This window comes from Lemur catta, chromosome 8 (genome assembly GCF_020740605.2).
Source record: "Lemur catta isolate mLemCat1 chromosome 8, mLemCat1.pri, whole genome shotgun sequence".
In the NCBI taxonomy this organism is placed as follows: domain Eukaryota; kingdom Metazoa; phylum Chordata; class Mammalia; order Primates; family Lemuridae; genus Lemur; species Lemur catta.
Genome location: NC_059135.1, coordinates 16,827,483 through 16,850,195, shown reverse-complemented (window position 1 = coordinate 16,850,195; position 22,713 = coordinate 16,827,483). Strand labels below are relative to the sequence as shown.

The 22,713-nt window shown below is 43.0% G+C and overlaps 1 protein-coding gene across 3 annotated transcripts in view; it reads right to left on the bottom strand.

Moving 5' to 3' along the window:
* Nucleotides 1–330: 330 nt before the first annotated feature.
* Nucleotides 331–22,713, bottom strand: part of NHEJ1 (non-homologous end joining factor 1) — an 81,350-nt gene continuing 58,967 nt past the window's right edge. For all 3 annotated transcript variants that reach the window (XM_045560037.1, XM_045560036.1, XM_045560038.1), the window contains 3 exons: nt 2,006–2,123; nt 1,334–1,452; nt 331–848 (listed from right to left, as the gene is read on the bottom strand). In XM_045560037.1, the coding sequence (XP_045415993.1) occupies nt 774–848; nt 1,334–1,452; nt 2,006–2,123 (312 nt within the window). In that variant the 3' untranslated portion in view covers nt 331–773. The remainder of the gene's footprint in view (nt 849–1,333; nt 1,453–2,005; nt 2,124–22,713) is intronic.

Here is a 22,713-nt window from a genome sequence, read left to right as displayed (position 1 = left end):
AACCTACGTCGGCCCTAGTGCTTGAAGCTCTTTGTAATTTCATCCCACACTGTGGTTTAACCTGTTGTCTCACCTTGGAAACAAACAGAAAAACATATCCAAGTCTGGCATAGGAGAGCAGCAGTCACTGGTCTGTCTTGTGCCCACCATGAAGAGAATTCTTGAGATCAAAGTTTCTGAATGGAGGCTTAGCTTAGGCCTCGGAAAAGAAGTTTAAGAAGAATCCGAAGCATTGGACTGAGGGCACAGACTCATCCAGAGATAACAGTGAGGTGGAGCCCAGTGAAGTGAGGTGGGTTATGAGTTTCACAGAATAAGTGATCTCAAAAGCAGGGGGGTGTGAGTGCTTTTTATTCCACACTAAAGAGAGAAGTGGGTCTCTGAGGAGTCTCTGGGACTGGCTAGAGACTCTTGAGAAAGATAGCCATGGCTTCCTGCGCATGTCGTGCCTTTTTGCTGACCTGCCTAAAGTCCATGGCAGGGTCCTGGGTCTAGAGAACCTCCGCCAAAAGAGAGGAGGGTATGAGATTCTCAGAGACTGGCTTCCGCTTGAGTAGGGAAGGCCAATGCCCAGTGGGTTGAGCCAAGCTTCCCTTGGTTAACAGTCCTCATTCAGGTGGCCTGTCAACAAGAACTTCAGTTCTCTTGCCCTTATAGTGAATTCTGACCGTATAACCCTGTTTTAGAGATGTTTCTGTCATGCAAGCTCCTTTGAAGGAGAAGCTTGGAAGCTATTCTCCAAGGCCATCCTCAGCAGCTGAGACCATGCCAGGTTAACTGAAGAGCCCCCTTGGCTTCTTCCTCTTGAGCTTTGACAGCTGAGGTCTCTGCGTAGGGCCTGAAGTACCCTAGAAAAAAAGGAACCCAAGTTAATAGGGGTTTTGAAGCAGTTCCACTTAATTTAGGAAAGGAACTTTCTTCTTCTCATGGCTCCTAGTTAGGATGAGACCTTCTTGAAGTATCTGACATGGGTGTTTTGAAGTCTATGTCAGTCAGTAATTGTGATATAAGACTCTGAGCAGGGGATGCATATGTCCCTTCTCCCCCAGTGAACCACCTCACAGACCACCACTGGGAGTGGGATAAAGTGAAAAGGGAGTCGAGGTGCATCATTTAGTACTAGAACTGCAGAGAGGAGACAGCAGGGAAAGATGTGACAGACCATGACTCTCCATCTAGACATCACAATTTGGATGCCTGGTCACAAATATCCCTCAATATTGTTGAGGCAGTGTCAACTAAGTAGCAATTACAGGAACCACTGGCTCAGGGGCTATAGATGTCAACTCCTCCAGCTCTCAGAACGCCACCCAGGAAGCTGCTCATGACTCACTGTGGGCTCTTTCTGCAGTGCTGAGAGGGCTGGTGCTGAGGAGACCGGTTGTTCTGGCTGGTTAAGAAACTGGCTATCGACTCCTTGCAGGAAGGTACTGCTTGAGGTCTGAGGGTCTCCTGAAATCAGAACGATCAACAGAAGATAGCGATAAATTCCTTCTTCTTACCAGGAGGACAATAGCATTTTTCAAGCATTCTGATAAACGCCAGGGTTTGGGCTGGATTTCCAGATGCCTTGCAGAAAGCCCTGTTTCTATTACACAATGAAGACTTCCCAAGCCCACTTTCCACAGGTAGGATAAGAGTTTCCTTGACTCAGAATAGCCAACTGTTTTTCTACACATTCCCTGACACGTCTCAGGTAGGGAGATTAATCTTTCTCCTGGTTCTCTCACTAACCCTCCTGACCACCTACACCAGTGCCATCTAACAGAACTTGCTACAGTGATGGAAATGTTCTGTATCTGCACTGTCCAACTTGGTAGTCGCTAGCCTCATGTGGCTACCCTGAGTACTTGAAATATGGCTAGTGCAAATGAGGAAATAAATTTTTAATTTTTTATTCATTTAAATTTAAATAGTCACACATGGCTAGAGCAATCATATTGGACAGCACGAAGCTAGACCCTAACTCTAACCTCAGGCATACCAGGCACCTCTGGGTACTCACCAGTGTCTTGATGCTTCTGTCCCACTTGGACCTCTTGTTTGGTGACTGCCACATAGAGACTCTGCAGATCCAGGACAAAGGGTCTTCCATCACCGATGCTGCATGCCTCTGGTAGTTTCTGTAGAGGAAAGAAGATGCTGTCACTGGTTACACTGTATATAGTCAGCGAAAAGAGATCTGATCCCACTGGCAGAAATGGCACTACCCCCGGAACACATTTATATAAAGCAGTTACATCCAACAGAGGGCGTCCACACCCAAGCCTGTTGGGACCAATATAAGGACTTCTTGGGAGGTCTTCTCCTCTGAAGGGCAACTCCAAACATTTCCCCCAATCCTTAGGTCTACCATGTTTTCCCATGAGTACCTCATAGGTCTCTAGGCTCTTTCTTCCAAAGGGATGACTTCTCAGAGGGCAGTTTTAGAAAATCACCTTTCCTACATTGTCCCTGAGTTATACAGAGTACTATTTTGTACAGATTCCTAAACTTCCACACTAGAGAGAGAAAAAGGATAAAATCCAGGACAGGGGAGAGAGAGCAAAACGGGAATGACAGACCGACAGACAAGAAAAAATCATGCAGTTGTGTCGCTCAGTCAGAGGAGCTGGGAGAAATAAAGTCGGCAGAGCTTCTGAGGCCCACCTGCCATTTTATATTCCCCACTAAAATCCCATTGTGCTTTACTAGAATCCACACTCTCAATGGGGGTGATATTGTCCCCAAAGGGGTGAAAACTGGTTTTTGAGGGGTGAAAAAACACACTCTTTTAAAATATAAAGCACAGATAAACACACGGTACATAAACAGATTTTTGGTATATCTGTGGCATTAAAATTTCCTGAGAGTGGGTGACTAGGGGAAAAAAAGTCTCAAAAGGTTCCTTAGGGAAGTGATAATGAAAAAAGGACTGAGAAACACTGCTATAAGTACATTATATTTATCTGTTTCCTTCACCATGGAATGAACTGTGGATTTATATCCACAGCAAAATGCTTTGCCTAGTTGTAGTTTCATATACTTGGCTGAACTGAGTTGAAGTAATAGCTGAAGACTGAACAAAGTACAATAAAAATGAGATGAAAGAGTATGGTGTCCTGCGATTCCAAACCTGGCTGCACTTTAGAATCTTGGAAAGGGCCCAGAACGACGTCACCTGTCCCTATGTGTGCAAATCATCATGGTTTCCAGCCCAGTTAGCCGGTCCCCAAGAGCAGCCATGTTGGCAGCTCACATGGGAACCCACCCAAGAATCCTGGATTGGCCCATATCTCATGTCAAGGGCACCTTTTTTTTTCTACAAGGGCATTCATTTCTGAAAACCCTCTGTGGGAGAAGAATGAAAGAGAAAGTATGAGGGGCAGGGAAGCAGGTGCTGAACCACAGTCAGGATTATGCACTTATCTTCCCTTGAGTGTGGAGGTGGCTGAAAAGCTTGTTGATCCCCAGGAAATGTCACATACTTTTTTACTTCAACCCTACCCCCATAATGACTGTACCAGGCTCAGACTGTCACTGGAAACTACAGACATTGAACCAGGAGCCTTGAGTCCAAACTTGCCTCGGGCAGTTATCACTCAGGAGTGCAGAGCCCTCTTCCCCAGTGCTCTCTGAGGAACGTACTGAAATGGGGGAGGCCGACTGTCAGGCCACACCACTTCCACCCTGTCTCACTCTCCTTCCCAGGCTCAGCTCTCTAACCCCCAAGCCACGCCCCCCGAAAAGAAGGTCTTCTCATCTGTAGCCAGAGAGCCCTGCTAGTGGAGAGGGGAACAGCTGTTCTCCTTCCTCGTATCTTGAGTCTCTAGGATCTCCCTTCATATTGCCCAAGAAATGTAGCCTCGCTTAGGGTCACTCATACACAGCTTGGTAGGCAGTGTGCTGTCTTTTCAAATGGGTTAGGTAGAACGAGGCAGTCTAGGGCCATTTCCCCTGTCTATGGAACTAAACAGACGCATAAATTTCCCAGAGTCATCTTTACCCAGCTTGTGTATTTAACCTCGAAATGAAGCACCAGAAGTGAAAAGGCCATTAAAACCAGTGCTGCCCTGGACCTAATGGCCCTTTCTCTATCCTTCCCCTTCTCAGAGAGATCTGGTCCTGCAGTTGCTGGCGAAGATATCCCACCAGGGTATCTATTCTCAGAAAAGTACTAGGAACAGAATATTGCTATATTTGCCGAGTACTCACTATGTGCTAAGCACTGCCCTAAGAACTTCAAGTGTATTAACCTGCTTTTGTCTTATTTACTACTATTTCCCTGGCCTCTAGAACATCCCCTAGCCCATGATAGGGGATTAATAACTACTTGGGAAGGAATGAACATAGTAGGCACTAGCTGACCCTATCTGGCTAAGGTACTTAGTCAAAGCTAGTAAGTGGTGGAGCGGGATTAGAATCCAGGCAGTCTGACTTCAGAGCTTACACATATAATAACAACTCTATTTATTTCTCTGAACAACAGAATTTTAGTCAAAAGAGCAGTCCAGCCTTTCCCAGGATCACAGCCTACAATCCCTCACATCCCAAATCCTCTACCATCCAGCTAAGGAACAAACTCCCTAAGGTGACAAGAAAAAAGGAGGCAGGTGGTCTAGACTGGAAACCTGAGTGGCTGAGAAGCCATACCCTTAATCCCATTCTAGCTATTTCTTATCATCATGGATTCCTTGGGCATCTCAGAATATGCTAGGGAAGAGAGGTAGAGAGGCCTGAGCTTGGGAAGCAGAAACATTAGCTCCCCGTGCAGGACAATGGCAGGGGCTGGCTGGGGCAGGCGGCAGAGATCAAAGGGAGAAAGCTGGAGTCAGGACTAAGCAAAGCAAACAGTACCCCCTGCTATAAGTACGATTGAGCCAGGAGCACAATGTACCGGCCACAAAGCGGGTCACTGCCCAGAGCGGGGCGGGAAAGAAGAGTCAGGTCAGCCTATTCATATAACGTGTTCATCTGATTAAGCCAGAATCAATTCTAGTCAGTAAAAAGGTTATTGAGATTCTACTGTAAGCCAAGCACTGCAGGACTGGGGGCAGGGGAAACAGGTGCAGCAATCCTTCCCTCTTCATAATAGGTCTGAGTTAACGCAAAGATAAACAAGTCAAGCATCCCTACCTCAGAGTTCATATTTGCATGCGGGAAATAGGTAGATACACGTTGTCTTGTTTTTGTTCTGTTTTCTGTGACTTGCTAAAACAGTGATAAACAAAGGGTAACAGGAACCCAGAGAAGAAGAAACGGATAAATTTTGACTAAGAGTCCTGCAAAGAGCTTCAGAGGTGGTGACATCAAGGAAAGCCTTGCAAAGTTAGATTATGAGAGTGCTGGAAGTCTGTGAGGCACAAAGATGTGAAAAGACAGTGGATATATCCACTGGATATATCCCATGGATATATCTCATGGGAAATGAGACTAGACAGCTAAGTTCACACTCACTAGATTGATTGCGAAAGACTTCGTTTTCTGAATTAAGGTTGCACCCTTGGGGATTTCCTTCTGTTTCATAAAGTGGCTTTCTCTACTATGTAACTGTTTGCCAAAGCTTCCCTAGCTCCAAACTAATATTGATACAATGATGATGAATCAGAAGCTTCCTCTAGGTTTCCCTTTTCAGGTTCTCTGTTACATTGACTTAAACTTTTTGAGTATTTCTTGACTACTTACTTCTGGTACAAAGCCACGAGATCTATTTTACTGTCCCATCCCCAACTCACTAAGACTTTGGATCCTGCTATACAGCCATATCAGAAACTTTAGGAAAACCAAAGTTACAGAAATCCTATAGGGCCTTTTATTTCCCCTTCATGTCCCTACTGCAGCCCATCTTGGTTCCTATGGCCTAAACTTCCCATAACTCTCATCTTCATCAAGTCTGAAACTCATTCCCAGTGGTCCAGAAATTCTAAGACTCCCTCAGGATTTGTTGGAGAGATCCCAATTGCCACTTGCAACTACAATTAAGTGGTTTGCCTCACCTCCCTACTCTCATCCCTCCTTTCCTCTGAGACTGTTTCAGAAAAGAAACTTTTAGACCTGTGCTGTGGCTCATGTCTGTAATCCCAGCACTTTGGGAGGCTAAGGCAGGAGGATTGCTTAAGGCCAGGAGTTGGACACCAGCCTGGACAACATAGCAAGACCTCGTCTCAAAAAAAAAAAAAAATTAGCTGGGTATGGTGGCGTGTGCCTGTAGTCCCAGCTACTTAGGAGGCCGAGGCGGGAGGATCACTTGAGCCCAGGAGTTGAAGGTTGCAGTGAGCTATGATCAGGCCACTGCATTCCAGCCTGGGTGACAGAGATACCCTGACTCAAAAAAAAAAAAAAAAAAAGAAGAAGAAGAGAAACTTTTATAATCCTGGGTAAGGAAAGGCCAGACCCTGATATACTACTGCTTGCCCTATAAATATGGGCTCGCAGTCTGAGGATACAGATTTAACAAACAGAAGAAAAAGGGAAAACAAACTCACTGGAGCTCTCCAGCATCAGCCTGAACAGGTCTTTGATTCTGGCACCAGCCCCAGAAACTGGCACAGCCCCAAGGGCCTGGCACCGACTGTCACAATATCACAACCGCCAGGGCAGGGCCCCCAACACGTGACTTCCCTAAGGGTAAAAATTCCTCTCCTCCCTCTTGCAATGTGGCAAACACCGCTGGTCTGGATACAAACTTCCTTCCCAAGGGAGCCCAAGTCTCAGTTTAGGAAATCGTGGTAATGTTTATCATTAGCGTTTCTTAGGGATAAGAGCACATTAGAAAACTCTCCTAAGGTCTCAAATTGCAGGAAGATTTGGCAAAATAAAGAGAAAGGAACAACAGAATGACTGAGGAAGAGGACTCTAATGAGAAAGACTCTTCAAGAAATACAACTCCCCCTCTGCCAATCCATTCATATTTTACAAATATTTACTGACCATCTACTATGGTGTTCAAGACTATTTAGATGCTCAGAATATAGGGTATTGAACAAAAGAGTTAAAAATCCTGCCCTCTTGAAGTTTACATTCTAGAGGGGAGATCAACAAATATTAATATATAGCTAATTAAAACTTACACTCTGTCAGATGGTGACAGTACCATGGAGAAAAATGAATCAGCAAAGGGATATGGAATGAGGGCAGTAATGTGTTATAATTTTAAACAGAGGTGAAGGCAGGCCTCACTAAGAGGGTGACATTTCAAAAAGACCTGAAGTGAGAGAATGATCCACGTGGTTATCTGGGTCAAGCGACCGGATTCCCAATTTGCCTGGGACAGTCCCAGTGTATGTTTATTGTCCCAATTTAATTATTAATAGAGCTCCCTTTCTCTCTTATAAATGTCTTAATTTGAATGATAAATTAGATGCTTACCCTACATCAGAGGAAAAGCAAGGCAGCTATGTGGATGTGTGTCTGTGTTTATTTGAAATCATGAAGTAATGCAGCACATTATCTTTTATTCTGTAAGATGACAAACCACTAGAGCTTATGAGCAAAAGAGAGAAATGATCTGACTTACATTTTAAAAGGATCATTGTGAGTGTAAAAGGGCAAGAGAAGAAGCAGGCAGACCTGTTGGGAGGCTGCTACAATAATCAGGTGAGAGATGAGGGTGGCTTGGACCAGGGTGGCAGCAGTGGGGGTGGTGAGAAGGGATGAGATCCTGGATGGATTTGCAGGTATGGCCAACATACCTTCAAGCTGATGGACAGGGTGTAGGATATGAGAGGAGTCAAGGATGACTCCACTCTAGGGAATAAGGTAGATGCTACAAAGGAATGATCCAGAAACCTAAAATGAAACCCCTAAATTAAAGATAACCTGAAATGGCCTCTGGATCCATAACATAGACCTAGCTTATAAAAGGGTGAGAGTCAGAAGGAAAAGTGAACCCACTGCTGAAGGAAAGCATCAAGGTTTAAAAAAAGAAAGTTGAGGGCCGGGTGCGGTGGCTCACGCCTGTAATCCTAGCACTCTGGGAGGCCAAGGCGGGTGGGTCGTTTGAGCTCAGGAGTTCGAGACCAGCCTGAGCAACAGCGAGACCTGTCTCTACTAAAAATAGAAAGAAATTAGCTGGACAACTAAAAATATATATAGAAAAAATTAGCCGGGCATGGTGGCGCATGCCTGTAGTCCCAGCTACTGGGAGGCTGAGGCAGAAGGATCGCTTGAGCCCAGGAGTTTGAGGTTGCTGTGAGCTAGGCTGATGCCACGGCACTTTAGCCCAGGCAACAGAGTGAGACTCTGTCTCAAAAAAAAAAAAAAAAGAAAGAAAGAAAGTTGAAAGTGGCTTATCACTCAAAGAGGAAGAAGCAAGACTATCCAGAAAGTAGGAAAGAAATTCTAAGGGGCGGAAAAAAAAGGGAGAAGTAAAATGTACTTTAAGTTCTGGCTTTAGAGTCTCATAGACTTGGATTTGTACCTAAGGTGGTCTTTTATCTGTGAGCTGTGACACTTTGGGCAGGTTATTATACTTAGTGTCTTATTTTGGGAGAGAGAAGGGAAGGCAGGGAGAGAGAGCTATTGGGAGCTGGGGGAAGGAGGCCTGAGACTAACAACAGGAACATCACAGAGTTTGTGAAAGGATTAAATGAGAGAACAGAGTAAGTCCCACAGAAATGTCTGTTCCTTCCCTTTGCAAGGCACATTGAACCAAGAGGGCTCAATAAATATCCTAATGACAAAGTACATAGAGAAAGCAGGGTCTGATCCAATTACAGATGGTCCCTGACTTAAAATTTTTCTGCTTTACTGATGATGTGAAAGCAAGTCCCTCGACTTACAATTGGGGGTACCTCTGGGTAAATCCATTGAAAATGAAAATGTCAGCCGGGCGTGATGACTCAGGCCTGTAATCTTAGCTCTCTAGGAGCGAGGTGGGCAGATTGTTTGAGCTCAGGAGTTCGAGATCAGCCTGAGCAAGAGCAAGACCCCATCTCTACTAAAAAAAAAATAGAAAGAAATTAGCTGGACAACTAAAAATATATATATATATAGACGGCACTCTAGCCCGGGCAACAGAGTGAGACTCTGTCTCAAAAAAAAAAGAAAAGAAAATTAAAATGTCATAAGTCAAAAATGTACTTTCGACTTAGAATATTTTCAACTTTAGGATGGGCTTATTGGGACATAACCCCATTGTAAGTCGAGGAGGATCTGTGTTAACTTTTCTCCACTGGTATCCCAAAGCGTATGACTGTCTAACAATTCAGTGAGTAGTCAGGGCTCAGATCAGGGAGACCGAGTCATGGAAATCTAGCTAGTAACCTGTAGGTAGTGCACTGTCCAGCATCACCATACTGGGCTACTCCTCAGTCTCTAGCAAAGACCAAGGCATCACAGCTTTTGTATCAGAAGGCCCTGGGTTTAAATCCTGGCTTTGCCAGTTATCAGCTACGTTGCTAACCTCTTTTAGCCTATGTTCCCTCACCAGAAAAATGAGGAGACTAACACTTACTTTTATGAGACTGATGGAAGGCTTATATGAGATGATATTTGCAAAAGGCACATGCTCAGTATGTATTATATCTCCTTACCCCCTCAAAACAGCTTTTGTTGCTTCTCAAAGATCTGTTATTCTCCCAATTCTTCAGGATCTATCCAAGAGGCCAAGGTTTCACCTTCATTCTCTCCAGTCCCTTTTGGGGGGCAGGTATAACAGTGGAGAGTAAAGCTACCTCTCTCTCCACAGGCACACAAAGCACAAGCAGATTGCTTCCCACAGAATTTTAGCAGAAGTATTCCACATAGCCCAACTTCTCCAACAATGCTTCAGCCAGGAACTCCTCACCACCATTTCCTGCTTCCTACTGTGACTTGTGCAAAATGCTCTGCTATGTCATTTCCATTTTTAAGTAATACACACTCAATATGGGCTATTTGAAAAACAGAAAAACATGACCTGGAGATACGTCATCCAAAAAGTAATAGCCAAATGATTTTTGATGGGATTAATCTCATAGTTTCCTCAGAGTCTGAGAGAAAACACATTAATGGGACAGAAAAATCTGTGAGTGATTTCCAGATTTTAAAAAGATAACCATTTCACTCTCCTTTCTCCTCATTTCCTCATCCAAATTTTCATGTGGCTGAGCTGTCTCTGAGTTCCAGGCAAGATCCAACCCTGAGGGGGCCTGCTCTTTGTCCCTCATAGAATACAGCTCTATCAGTTTACTGATAGAAAGCTTTGTGACTGGGGAGAGAACACAGTACCCTAAGTACACAAGGCACACTGCCCTTGAAGGTCTGTATGTGCAATCAAGGAGACAGCTGACCCCACTCCTGTGTTTGGTCTGATTCAGCTTTGTTTGGGTCTGTGCCCACAAGAAGGCCTTCCCTGACCATTCTGCCTGCCGCTGCTGGTCTTGCCATGCTCTGTGACTAGCCCCCAGCCCCTGAGCATCCACTCAGTGCTGGACTATAAGGAAAAAGAACACAGAGAAGCCTGAACTTGGTCTTATGTTTAGGGACCTTGCAAATTAATTACAGTTTAGGGACCTTGCAAATTAATTAAATTATAGTCCATCTTGCCCCTCCCCCATTTTAAAACAAGGTGGCATGGATGCATGCATGTATACAATCTAGTCAAGTCACTACTAGTAAATCACTTTCTTTGTGGCCTCCCTCCGAATTGGGATAATCTTGCTGCTTCACTCTCTCTCATGAGGCTGGAAATACAATGGAGCAAGATAAGACACAGAGTTCACAACAATTTGAGATAAAGTCCAGGTCCTACTTACACTATTCAGATTTTTCTGGTTCAGCTTGAGGCCCTGCTTAGCTCCCTGGACTGCACAGTCAAAAGAGGAGGGGGATGGGAAGAAAGACCAAGAAGAGAGGTCCAAACTGAAGGCTCGAATAATATTAGTGAGATCAACTAACTTCTTAAATGCTTTCTATGTGCTAGGTACCAGGCTATAAATTTTAATAAATTACCTCAATTAACCTTCACAGTAACCCTATCAGCTAGGCACTAAAATCATTCCCATTTTATATACAAGGAAAAAAAGGCTCAAAGATATTAAGTAACTTGACCAAGATAACAGCAGAATGGGGAAGTAGAAGACCCAGAAAGTTGAACTCTAGAACCTACACCTGAACCAAAATGCCTTTAGAATCACCCAACGAGACATCCATTTCTCCCTCCCACCCCTGACCCCTGTAAGGAAGTTGGTCCCTGTTCCGAGGTCTAGTAAGTAGCACTAGAAGCTAGCTCTCACCGACTTTGTTAAATCTCCAGATAGCTCAACAGGCCGAGAGAGAGAAAAGACAAAATGCTCTCTAGAGAAGGAAAGCCTTACTTCACCCCTTGAGTATCCTCCAAGTGTACTGGAAAATCAGAGAAATGAATCTCTGGTATGGGGAAGCTCTAGACTCTGAATCTCCTTTTAAAACAAGTACAGCCCCTCAGAGTCATAGCAGGAAGGCCCCTCAGCTCTGCCCCACAAGAAAAATAATGGTAAAGGGAGTGGAAGTGGAGGTGGGGGCGGGGGCAGCTGCTCTCATAAGAGCCCTTTGTGGTGGCTGCCTCTGAAAGGAGGTTTTGCTAGACAAGGTGGAACTTCTCAAGGTGACAAGCGAATGGTACAGACTGAGCTGTGCCCTCTGCTCACTCCATAACCAGCCCCTCCCATTTGGAGGGCCAGAGCCTAAACTGTCCCTGGAGCCCCACCCAGCCCCAGCACAAACCATGGCTTTCTAGTCTGGAGAGCAACTAACGAGCAGCAAAGGGGCTCAGGGGACGCAAGTGGTTTCCTAGGGGGGACGGATCCTCACGGCCCCTCAGAAAGGGCAGTAGCAACTCTCATTCCTTCTTTTCTCTACTCCCACTCCTTCTCCAAGAAGAACAAACAGCTCTGTCAGCTCTGGCTCAGGGAGGGGGCTCTGACCAGCCTAGCAGGGGGACAACCAGTCTGAACATTAGTTTAGCACCTCTTCCAGTGCAGCCACTTCAACATCCTTTTCCCAAATGGAAACGAAACAATGTGGTAGAAATCGGAAAGAAAAAGGCATCAGGTTTAATAACAGAAAGAAAACCACCGCTGTAAGGCAGGCATTCTGGCTCTGAAAGCTCTTGATCCCTGCCCTGTGCCACTAGCACTGTGCGGGAGTGCAGATTTCATTTTTTTTTTTTTTCCTGTTTAGTGGAGAAGAGAGGACAAGGACAGTCAGCTGGGTCTGTAGGGCACAGAGGTGATTTAGAGGACCCTGTAGTATGCTCCATAGGACCTCCACCACCAAAGGGATTCTCTTTCACTCCAGATTACACGCTTGACAGCTGGGAACACAGCCCATGAAGGCTGCGTTCTCATGGGCTCCCTGCCCCCACCCTGCCTGCTGCCTGCCTATCTGTAGGGTGACAGTGTGTTCTCTGCCCTGAGAAAGCTTCCTCTGTAGGGTGATGCACCAGCTCCCTACACACACACACACACACACACACACACACACACTCTCTCTCTCTCTCTCTCTCTCTCCACAAGGGCCTGATCTTCATTACCTTGGATAGGTAAAGATTTCTTAACAGGACACAAATCATAAAGGAAAAGATTGGTAAATTGGATTAGATTAAAATCAGGAACTTCCACTCATCAAAAGACACACTTAAGAGAGCAAAAAAGCAAGCTATAGAGTGGGAGAAAATATTTGCAATACATATAATCAACAAAAGACTCATTTTCAAAATAAATGAAAAACTCTCAGTAAGAAAAAAGACAACTCAATAGAAAATTGGCAAAAGGCCTAGTCATATCTAAATGACCAATAATTACATGAAAATGTACATAACCTCACTGGGGAAATTAAAACCACAATAGGGCATCACTATATATTCACCATAACAGCTACAAGGAAAAAGGCAGATAATATCAAGTATTGACAAAGATGTGGTACAACCAGAACTCTCATATACTGTTTGTGTGAGTATAAATTGATATAGTCATTTTGGAAAATGGTGTGGCAGTATCTACTAAATCTAAACATATACATACCTATGACTCAGCCATTTCATTCCTATGTATATACACAACACAAGGTAGATAAATAGCTGTGGTTAGTCTTACAATGAAATATTATACAGAAATGAAAATTTAAATAATACTGTTACATTCAGCAACATGAATGAATTTCATTAACAGTTTGTTGAGTGAAAGAAGTCAGACACAAAAGAGTATATACCATATGATTCCATTTATATGAAGTTCAAAAATAAGCAAAATTAACCATCATACTAGAAGTCAGGACAGTGCTTACCCTTTGGAAGTGGTAAGTACTGGGAAGGAACAAGGAGATGCTTCCGAGTACTGGAAATTTTCTAGTTTGTGATTTGGGTGCCAGTTTTACAGCTATGTTTATTTTGCAATAATTCTTAAAGCTGTACACTTATGGGTACTTTTCTGTATTCATCTTATACTTCAATTTTAAAAGTTTATTAATAAAAGATAAATCACTATGGAAAACAGTTCAGCAGTTACTCGAAAATTTAAATATAGAGTTACTACATGACCCAGCAGTTCTACTCCTAGGTTTATACCCAAGAGAACTGGAGTAATGAAAATATTCTGGAATCAGACAGTAGTTATGGTTGCACAACCTTGTGAATATACTGAAACCACTGAGTTATATATTCTTGGTGTACACTATTCAGTAAATTTCATGGCATGTGGATTATAGCTTTATTTTTTTTAAAGGATAAAAAAGAAATAAAATCCTACTCTTCCATTCTCCTTTGCCTGTTCTCCACTCTGTTTCCTCTTTTAGGAATAGACTCTCAGGCTCCCAACAGTCCTGGACAACTTTAAAAGGACTTTTACACAGTCAGCAGAACAGATACCTGCCCAGTGACTGAACAGCTAGGGTTAGCATGGAATAGTGAAAGACCACAGGATCTAGAGACCTAATTTTGAAAATAAGTCCACCACTTACATGTTTGTTTTATGATCTTGGCCAAGTGACTTAATTTCTTTGAACCTCAATTTTTTCACTATAAAATGAGTAAAGTAATTCCTATCAATGAGGGTTGTCATAAGGATTGTTAAAATGAGATAATGTGTGTAACACATTAATTCTGTTCTCTTGAGAATTCCACACAATCTCAGCTTCTTGAAGGCAACCAGGAAAAGCACTTTATTTCAGCAAAACAGTGTGGGTTCTGGAGTTAAACTGCTTATGCTCAAATCACAGGTCCATTACTTCATCTCTCTAACCACCTTGGTTTCTCTGTTTATTGGGAATAGTAATACTAACTGCAGGCTGGGCATGGTGGCTCACACCTGTAATCCCAGCACTTTGGAAGGCCAAGGCAGGGGAATCACTTAGGGTTGGAATTTGAGACCAGCCTGGGCAACATAGCAAGACTCCCATCTCTGTAAAAAACAAAAATTAGCCAGGTATAGTGGTGCATGCCTGTAGCCCCAGCTACTAGGGAGGCTGAGTGGGAGGATTGCTTGAGCCCAGGAGTTGAGGTGTCAAGTGAGCTATGATTAAGCCACAGCACTCCAGCCTGGGTGACAGAGTAAGACTCTGTCTCCTAAAAATATAATAATAACTTTACCTACATTATAGAGTTATTATGAGGATTAAATGAGATAATGCGTGTAAAATGCTCAATTATAGAGCCTGGCACATAGGAAGTGCTCAATAAATATTAACCATCATTAATAATTCAATCATTAAACAAAATCATTGAATATGCCAAATAGTGGGCTGTGTCCTAAGGATAAGACAGGGTTCACTGCCCTCAAGGAGCTCATAGTCTGGCTGGGGAGTCAGACACATAAACAAATAATTGTTCTTCATGGCCAGCCACACACTGGAGCCTTTGATTCCCAGTCAACAGCACTGGGTCTCAGGCATTGCAAAACAAAGCTGGATATGTAAGGAACAGTGTGGGGTGGGGGCAGCAGTGAACAGACTAACCATGAATCAACAGTAGGCCCTTCTTTTTCCACAAATAGCCTACAAACATCTAGATCAATAGGCACGCAGACTTCCTCCTCAGCACTACTGCTAACTGGCCAGGGGCTTACGGGCGTCTCCTACGTATCTACGTCCTCCAACTCTTCGAGCTGCTGGTTCCTTCTCATATTTCCGGTTTCAGTTTAAACATCACTTCTTCTGGCCCGCTGACCAAATCATCTGAAGTATTCGCTCTTGCAGCACTCTATTCTATTTCTTCAATTAATTATAAGTTTCAATTATTTGTTTACTTGTTTCCTATCTCCCCCACTGGGGTGTGATCCTCTAGAGTCCGGGCACCACTCGTCCAGCAGATATACACTGCGTATCTACTACAGGACAGGCACTGAAATACGTGCTGGGAACTCAGTTTGCGGGTAGAGTCAGGGCCACGGCCCTCATGGAGTTTATGGTCTGTATTTGTGGAAAAGCCTTGGGATGAAAGTTTATCCTAGTCCTGGTGGAGGACCCTCTTCTGACTAGCTCAGTTAGATATGAGCCCTTGGGTGCCAATCTCTCACCGAGTCCAAAAAGCAAGAAGCTGGAACTTTGGGGACTTCTCAGTTCTTTCTTCTGCAGTCCTAGATTTCTGTGCTCACAGCCCATTGGAGTTTAAGCTACAGCAAACACCACAACCTCAGAGCCATTTCTGCAAGTTCTTTCCTTACAAAGCTATTCAAATCAGCATTCTAAGGGCAAGCATGGTTGGTATAAGGCAAGGTATACACTGGCTGGGGCATAGGGTCGGGTAGGGGACACAGTTTGGGCAGCAAGAGTCTCCCTAAGTCCTGTAGGGATGAAATGACTGAACCTGAAAGTGCTGAGCCCTTGGCACCTTTCAAATTTCAAATTCAATGCCCTCAATTTGATGGCTCCTTCCCATTGTCTGAGCTTCTCTACCATTGAGTCTGACTTCATCCTAAAAGCTGTTGCCTGCTAAACCAGCCTGAGGTCTAGGGGTGCTGAATTAGACTCTAGGAAATATATTCTGCACAAACTCTCTGCGGAAAGGCCAAGGGAACACTGTTTTCTAGGAATGGGGAATAATAAAATTCAAAGGGTTACTGAAAAAGCTGCTTAACATTTTTTTATTAATCAAACAAGGGTATATGCATGTATGTGTGTATATAAAGTTAATGAATAAATCCTTGCTTGACAGCAGGAAATAATGTCCTGAAAGCAGAATCAGGGACAAAGCTTCAAGCCACAGAAACAAATACATTTATTCATTCTAGAATCACTTGGCACCTTCTCTGAGCTAGATTGTTCTAGGTATAAAAAAATAAATGGATGAATGTGGGTTTAGCAAAATACATTCATTTCTATGATACAGGTCTACGTACAGTCTGCTTTGAGAGAAGAGCAGAAAGCAGACAGAATTTTTTATCCCTGTCAGAGATTTTGTAGCTCCAGCCCCTAACTAACTCCCTGCACTTAACCCGCACTAGAAGCACACAGAAGCAATGCCGTTAGGGTGAATCTGGAGGGTGGAGCTGGGGTAAAGTTATGTCTATAAAATCTGAACGGCATATTGAACTGAAAATAGGAAGGAAATCCACAGGAACAAGCCAACCATTAGCCCTGGTCCAAATCATTGCTGCCAATGATCTATCACAATTAATGAAGTGACTGTAGGAAAAATAGCAAAAGGAAATAGCATTATGTGGGAAATGATGTTTTGCAACCTAACCCTAATCCTAATCCATATGAATGTCCCAGGAAAATGAGATTGCCTGGAAATCTCTACACTCAAATTACTAACTCAGCCCTAAGTTAAAAGAATCTTGCGTGTCCTCAGCATTAAGCTCCTTTGCTCCTCTTCGAGCAGGTAAATATCACACTGTTCTCCTGGTATAAGGACTTTGCATATTCTATAAATATACTGAGCCTGTCCGGGTGTGGTGGCTCATGCCTGTAATCCTAGCACTCTGGGAGGCTGAGGTGGGAGGATCACTCAAAGTCAGGAGTTTGAGACCAGCCTGAGCAAGAGTGAGACTCCGTCTCTACTAAAAATAGAAAGAAATTAGCTAGACAACTAAAAATATATAGAAAATATTAGCCAGGCACGGTGATGCATGCCTGTAGTCCCAGCTACTCAGGAGGCTGAGGCAGCAGGATCACTTGAGCCCAGGAGTTTGAGGTCGCCATGAGCTAGGTTGATACCACGGCACTCGCTCTAGCCTGGGCAACAAAGCGAGACTCTGTCTCAAAATAAATATACTGAGCCCATCCATGACAGGTTTACCACAGAACAATCTATAATTTGGAGGAAATGGGTGTAGAAGAGTAGCAGCTCTCCCAGAATCCAGTGATCCTGGGGGTAGGGGAGAGAATACATTTTTTCATTCAGTATCAAAACTTTGCTACTCCAATTCCTTAACGTGTGTTCTTACCACACTAACATGATGCCACTTAGTGCCATCAGTAGGACTCATTCTGGAATCATATTGATCTATCCACACTATATTACTTTGTTCCTTTGATGACAAACAGCACATATTTTCTAGATGGATGGTACAATATGACTATGGAAGGAAACTGTTCTCTTTATCAAATACAAATGACTACAAAGTAAACTAAGGTGGTCAGCTCAGTTATGCTCCCTTAATGGGAGAACATGTCCCACAAGAGGATTATCTTCTTGTGGGTGAATATGTCCTTGAAAGGGCAAGACAAGGGGGAACAAATCCGTAGTATGTGACACTGATTCCCTCATCCCAGCTAGTTAGATCAAGCATGGACATCTGACCCAAGAGAACTCAATCCCTAGATCAATCAGATTCTCTCCATCAAGTATGTGATCCAAAAGCCATAGACCATGGACGCTAAGCCTTTTTTTGTGCCATGGACTCTTCTGGAAGTCTGGTGAATGCCAGAGACCCTTTTTAAATGCATAAAACAAAACTCATAGGATTACAAAGGAAACCAATTAATTAAAATGCTGTTATCCAAATATTAAAAAATAAATTTATAATATTATAGCATATGCTTTTCTTTATTAACATATTAAATCGCAAGATCTAACAGCGGGTCTAATAACTACCATAATTTCAAGTAGTAATGAGCACAAACTCTATTTCAAGATATCTGCAGCAAGTATAAAATGACATGAAAATATCTATAATTTCCACTGGTGACAAAGTCATAGATACTGCTAATATATGGTAGCTTTTTACTCACATTTATAATTAAACGAAATGGTAAATTCATTACAGGTTAATGAAAATAAAGATGCAACTTTCCCCCTATTCGATTCATGAAACCCTGAACTCTAAGCACAGATTCCCAAGGGATCCACAGACCCCAGGGTAAAAACCCCTACCATAAAGATTCGTTGGGTAACAGTGGGTACTTATTTTGAAAGACCATGTAGAGCTAACCAACAGTTAGCAACAGGGGAGTCAAAGCCACATGCCAGTCAATGGTTTGTAGGAGTAGAAACCAATTGGCTGTGAGGGGCAAAGATCAGAGATCTTGAGATCCCAGAGAAAGGAGCTGCCTGTCCAGTTCCTGTGAGGCATGGGTAGATGTATGAAATCAGGTATTCAGAGGTCTCCCCATGACTTTTCAGTGAATCTCCTTTTTACTTAAGCTAATTAAGGAGATTTTCTTCCTTATAATTCATTTGAGATAATACATTAAACAATGTGTGTTCATTGAGACATGTTTATAATATACTATGTATATTCATATATATTAGCATTCTACCACATTAGAAATTTCTTAATATTTCAGGGTATATATACCCTCAATTCTGTAAAGCCCATAGCTGCTGATTTCCATGAACCTGCTGTAGAAGGTACTATTAATGTCAAATCAGGGAGGAGGGAAAGCTGCCTGTCCTTTGCCTATGTGGCTGCTTCTGGCAGGCAGAGTGATTTGTCAATAGATAGACAGTGAGCTCACAGGAGCCAGATAAAATGGAGGAAGATGAACAATCAGTAAAGAAGTCATGGTAATTATCTGAAACACTATAGATCCTTGGGTTTAGGGAAGGAAAGGGCAAGAGGGAGATATAAATGGCCAGAAGGAGAAACCAAAGTCGTTAGAGGCCTTTTTGGAAAATGCGTCTTAAGTAGATTCTCTATTTTATTAGCAGGGGAAAAAACTGAAGGGGATAAACTGTGCCCTGAACAGCTTTCTTGTTACAAAAGTAACACAGGATGATGGCCAATGCCTAAACTCCCACAAGACAGATGTAGACCCAGGGCCAGTCTTGTGGAGGAGGGAATAGAATGACCCTCAAGGCTTCTCCAGCTGCCCTTCCCACTATTTTTAATCCCACTAAGGGAAAACAGAAAAGGAGAAGTGAGGGGACAAGGGACTGAATATTACTGTTAATTAAATGTTTTAAAATGTAGTGGGTGTTGGGTATTTATTATTCTTTATACCTTCAGTATGTCCTATATGTTCTTTTGTATATATTAAATATCTTATAGTAAAAATATTTTAAAAGACATAGTGAAACCAAATCAAATCAAACATCTAAATGCAAAATGAAAATCATTTAACACAACATCAGTGGTGAATATCAATGTCCAAGCATGGATAGTCTGTTAAGACCACACTCTCCAGACTCGTGCTAGTGCCTGGTGCCACTGGACTCCAAGTTTGAAGATGGGCAAGGATTCTGAGGAGAGGCTCTAGAGAAAAATAAATAAATTCTGGATACACAGTCACTTTCCAGGAAATTGAGAACACTGGCAGGTTTCAAGGTTAGGAAGTTGAAGTGATAGAAGGCCAATTGCTAGGCCTGAGTTATCTGCCATCAGTTTAACTCAAAATATTCATTCTCAGCAGGTTACCTGCCTAATCCATGGCTGGAATGGTGATGAAGGGACCTGACCTAAAATTGTTCAGTGATGACCCTAAAATCCAATACCTGGGGAAAATTAAGCAGGTCTGTCTAGGCATTAAGGAGATCCTAGAAAAAGATGGAATATAGGGAGAAAAAAAATAGAGGCAAGAAGATATACTTCAATTCAGACCTCGACTCAGAACAGGAGTCTGGTGGTACCATGGGGGACCTGGGGGTGGATGCTAGGAGAAGGGCCTGGAGAAAGAGAGAAGTGTGAATCTGCAGAGAGTCAAGATAGGCCTGATTTGGAGGAAATACAACGGATGAGATCAAGCTTGAGACAAAGAGCTACTTCCTGCGACTTCTAGTTCCTCGGTTCAGAACTTCTGCACCCCCTTGTCTTCACTCCTGGCTACAGTCCAGGTACTCCAAAATGCCCAGATCATTTCCAGGTAGAGTACAACTGACATTCTTTTGGATCTAGGTTTCATTAAGCAGGAGAGTGCCCTGGTGACTTAATTTAGCATTTCCTAACTGATAAACTCCCCACTTCCCTGCAGGAAGCTATAAACTTGTGGGTGTAAGATTCCCACTGATTTTGCTAACCCCCTATCCTCAGGCTTGCTTAGGAGGCAAGAACAGGCAGCTCTGACACTGGGCTGACCCTAGGCAAGAGAACAGCTACTCCAGGGTTCATCTCCAGGTGAGGGGATGAAGGAAGGACCAAATCTAGGCTCTGGTTACAGGGCATCTTGAACACCTGCTGATAATAAAACATTATCTGTCAAGGCCTTGGCCCTCCAACCCACCAAAACAGAGGAAGAGGGTGGGAGAGGAATTTTATTCCCTCTGATTTCCACCCCAGAGAATAACAACCCTCACTCCATCCCAAAGGCCACTAGCCAGGGTAGAAGAGCACCTAAGGGAAGACCTAAAGAAAAGACCGACATAGGAACGTGAAAGACTGTACAGGTCCCACTGTAGAAAGGGAAGATGGGCAGTGGATGGGGAGAAAGACTAAGGAAACGTTTGGCCAAACCAGCTTTCATCCTTTCCCACTTCCATTGAGCCTAACTGCTGAGGTGGCTTTTGTAAGCTCTGTGGGAGAATAAAGCAGGGACAAGAATGGAAATAAAAGTCTATCATGATAAAAAGAGACCAACACAGTATGTAGACTTCTAGCCCAAGATGCCAGGTCTCCAGTTTTGAGGTATATATCTTTTACTGAGAAATGATAAATTATTTGGACCAGTAGTCCTGACTGTTAAAAGATCTCACCACCAGTTCTTAGTATGTATTTCTGAGTGATATAGTACAACGCTTTACACCTAATGGTCACTTCATAGCTGTCCCCTCTCAACAACATCTCCCATACAATCTAAACCCTAGTTTATTAAGACTCCTTAGCCTCTGCCAATTCCTCGCACCCAGGCCCAATCTGGTTCAAGAAAGTCTTTCCCAAGATGAGCACTAATGGCCAAGGGGCTAACACCAACCATAGCAGGGATTAGTTTCTCGATCAAATTCTTAATAGCCTGGGATCTAGTTCAGGGAGGAGGAGTATGGGCACTATTATAAATGCAATCAGAGGGCTAAGGGCAGGTTTCAAAGTAGACAGGAAGTACAAAACATTTCAATGATTTAATGAGGAGGACTGCAGGCATAAAACCCGATAAAAGCTAGGAGAAGCAATAAATGTATCAACCAGACTATATCTGAGTTGGGCCTAGGGAGGGAAGCTTTTAAAAACTGGGAATGAGTAAGAGGTTCAATAAACCAAAATTCAGATTGCAGGAGAGAGGTAGAGACTCACTTATTAAGGGGCTCCTGGGTACAAAGCATTCTGCCTTATCCAGAAACATTTCCTAAAACTGAACACCAAAGCCTAGAAATCAAGGAATCAAACTCAGTAAGGGTCACTGGGAGAAAGAAGGAAATGTGGAGTCCTAAGAGTTCCTTCTTTCAAAATAATTCAGGGCAGGAGGAAAATAAGAGGACCTACCTCTTGCTATTTATGTCTTTTTTAACTCCTTGAAATTTTTATTACATAATGTTGATAGCATTTTGTAATACTAATCCCCCAGGACACTATCTGAAGAAGCAGGAGAAAAAGAGTTGTTAATGACCTGGGAAAGATTCTGAAAATAGAAAGTGCTGTAGAGATATATGAAATTACCACTCAATGGACTCAAATTTTCAGTCATCTGTGCTCTGAAATCATGCCTACAACTGGATGAGTATTAATTCAACAGATATTTATTGAGGGTCTACTATGTTCCAAGTACTGGTCTTGGCTACTGAGGCACAAAAGTAAACAAAACATACAAAAATCCCTGCCCTTGTGGAACTTACATTTTGGTGGTGGAAGACCATCAATATTAAATAGTATGTTGGGGTATAGACACACTTGTGGCTCTGGCTTGGGCAACACAAAGGCAATATATGTAACCGAAATGTTTGTACCCTTATAATATTCTGAAATTTTTTAAAAAAAGAAAATAAATAAATAAATAAATAACTATGTAAACAAATGGGCATGACTATGTTTTAATAAAACTTTATTATAGATGCTGAAAAAAATTAAATAGTATGTCAGGTGATATTAAATGCTATGGAAAGAAAGAAAACAATAGGGTAAAAGATTGGGAATGCAGGGATGGAAGGGGGGGTTGAAATTTTAAATAGGGTGGGCAGGGTAGGCTTTGATGAGATGACATTTGAGCAAAGATTTGAAGGAGATAAAGGAGTTAGCCCATGGATATCTGGTGGACAAGTGTTGGCAGCAGAGGGACCAGCTAGTGCAAAGGCTTAAGGAAGTCATGTGGCCAGCGTGTTAAAAGAATAGTAAGATGGCCAATGTGGCCAGAGTGAAGTGAGGGAGACACAGACTGGAGGAGATGAGGTCATAGAAGTTATGGGGATCAGACAACACAGGGGCTTGTAAGCCACTGTGATGACTGCTTTTACTTAGAGTAAAATGGAATCCA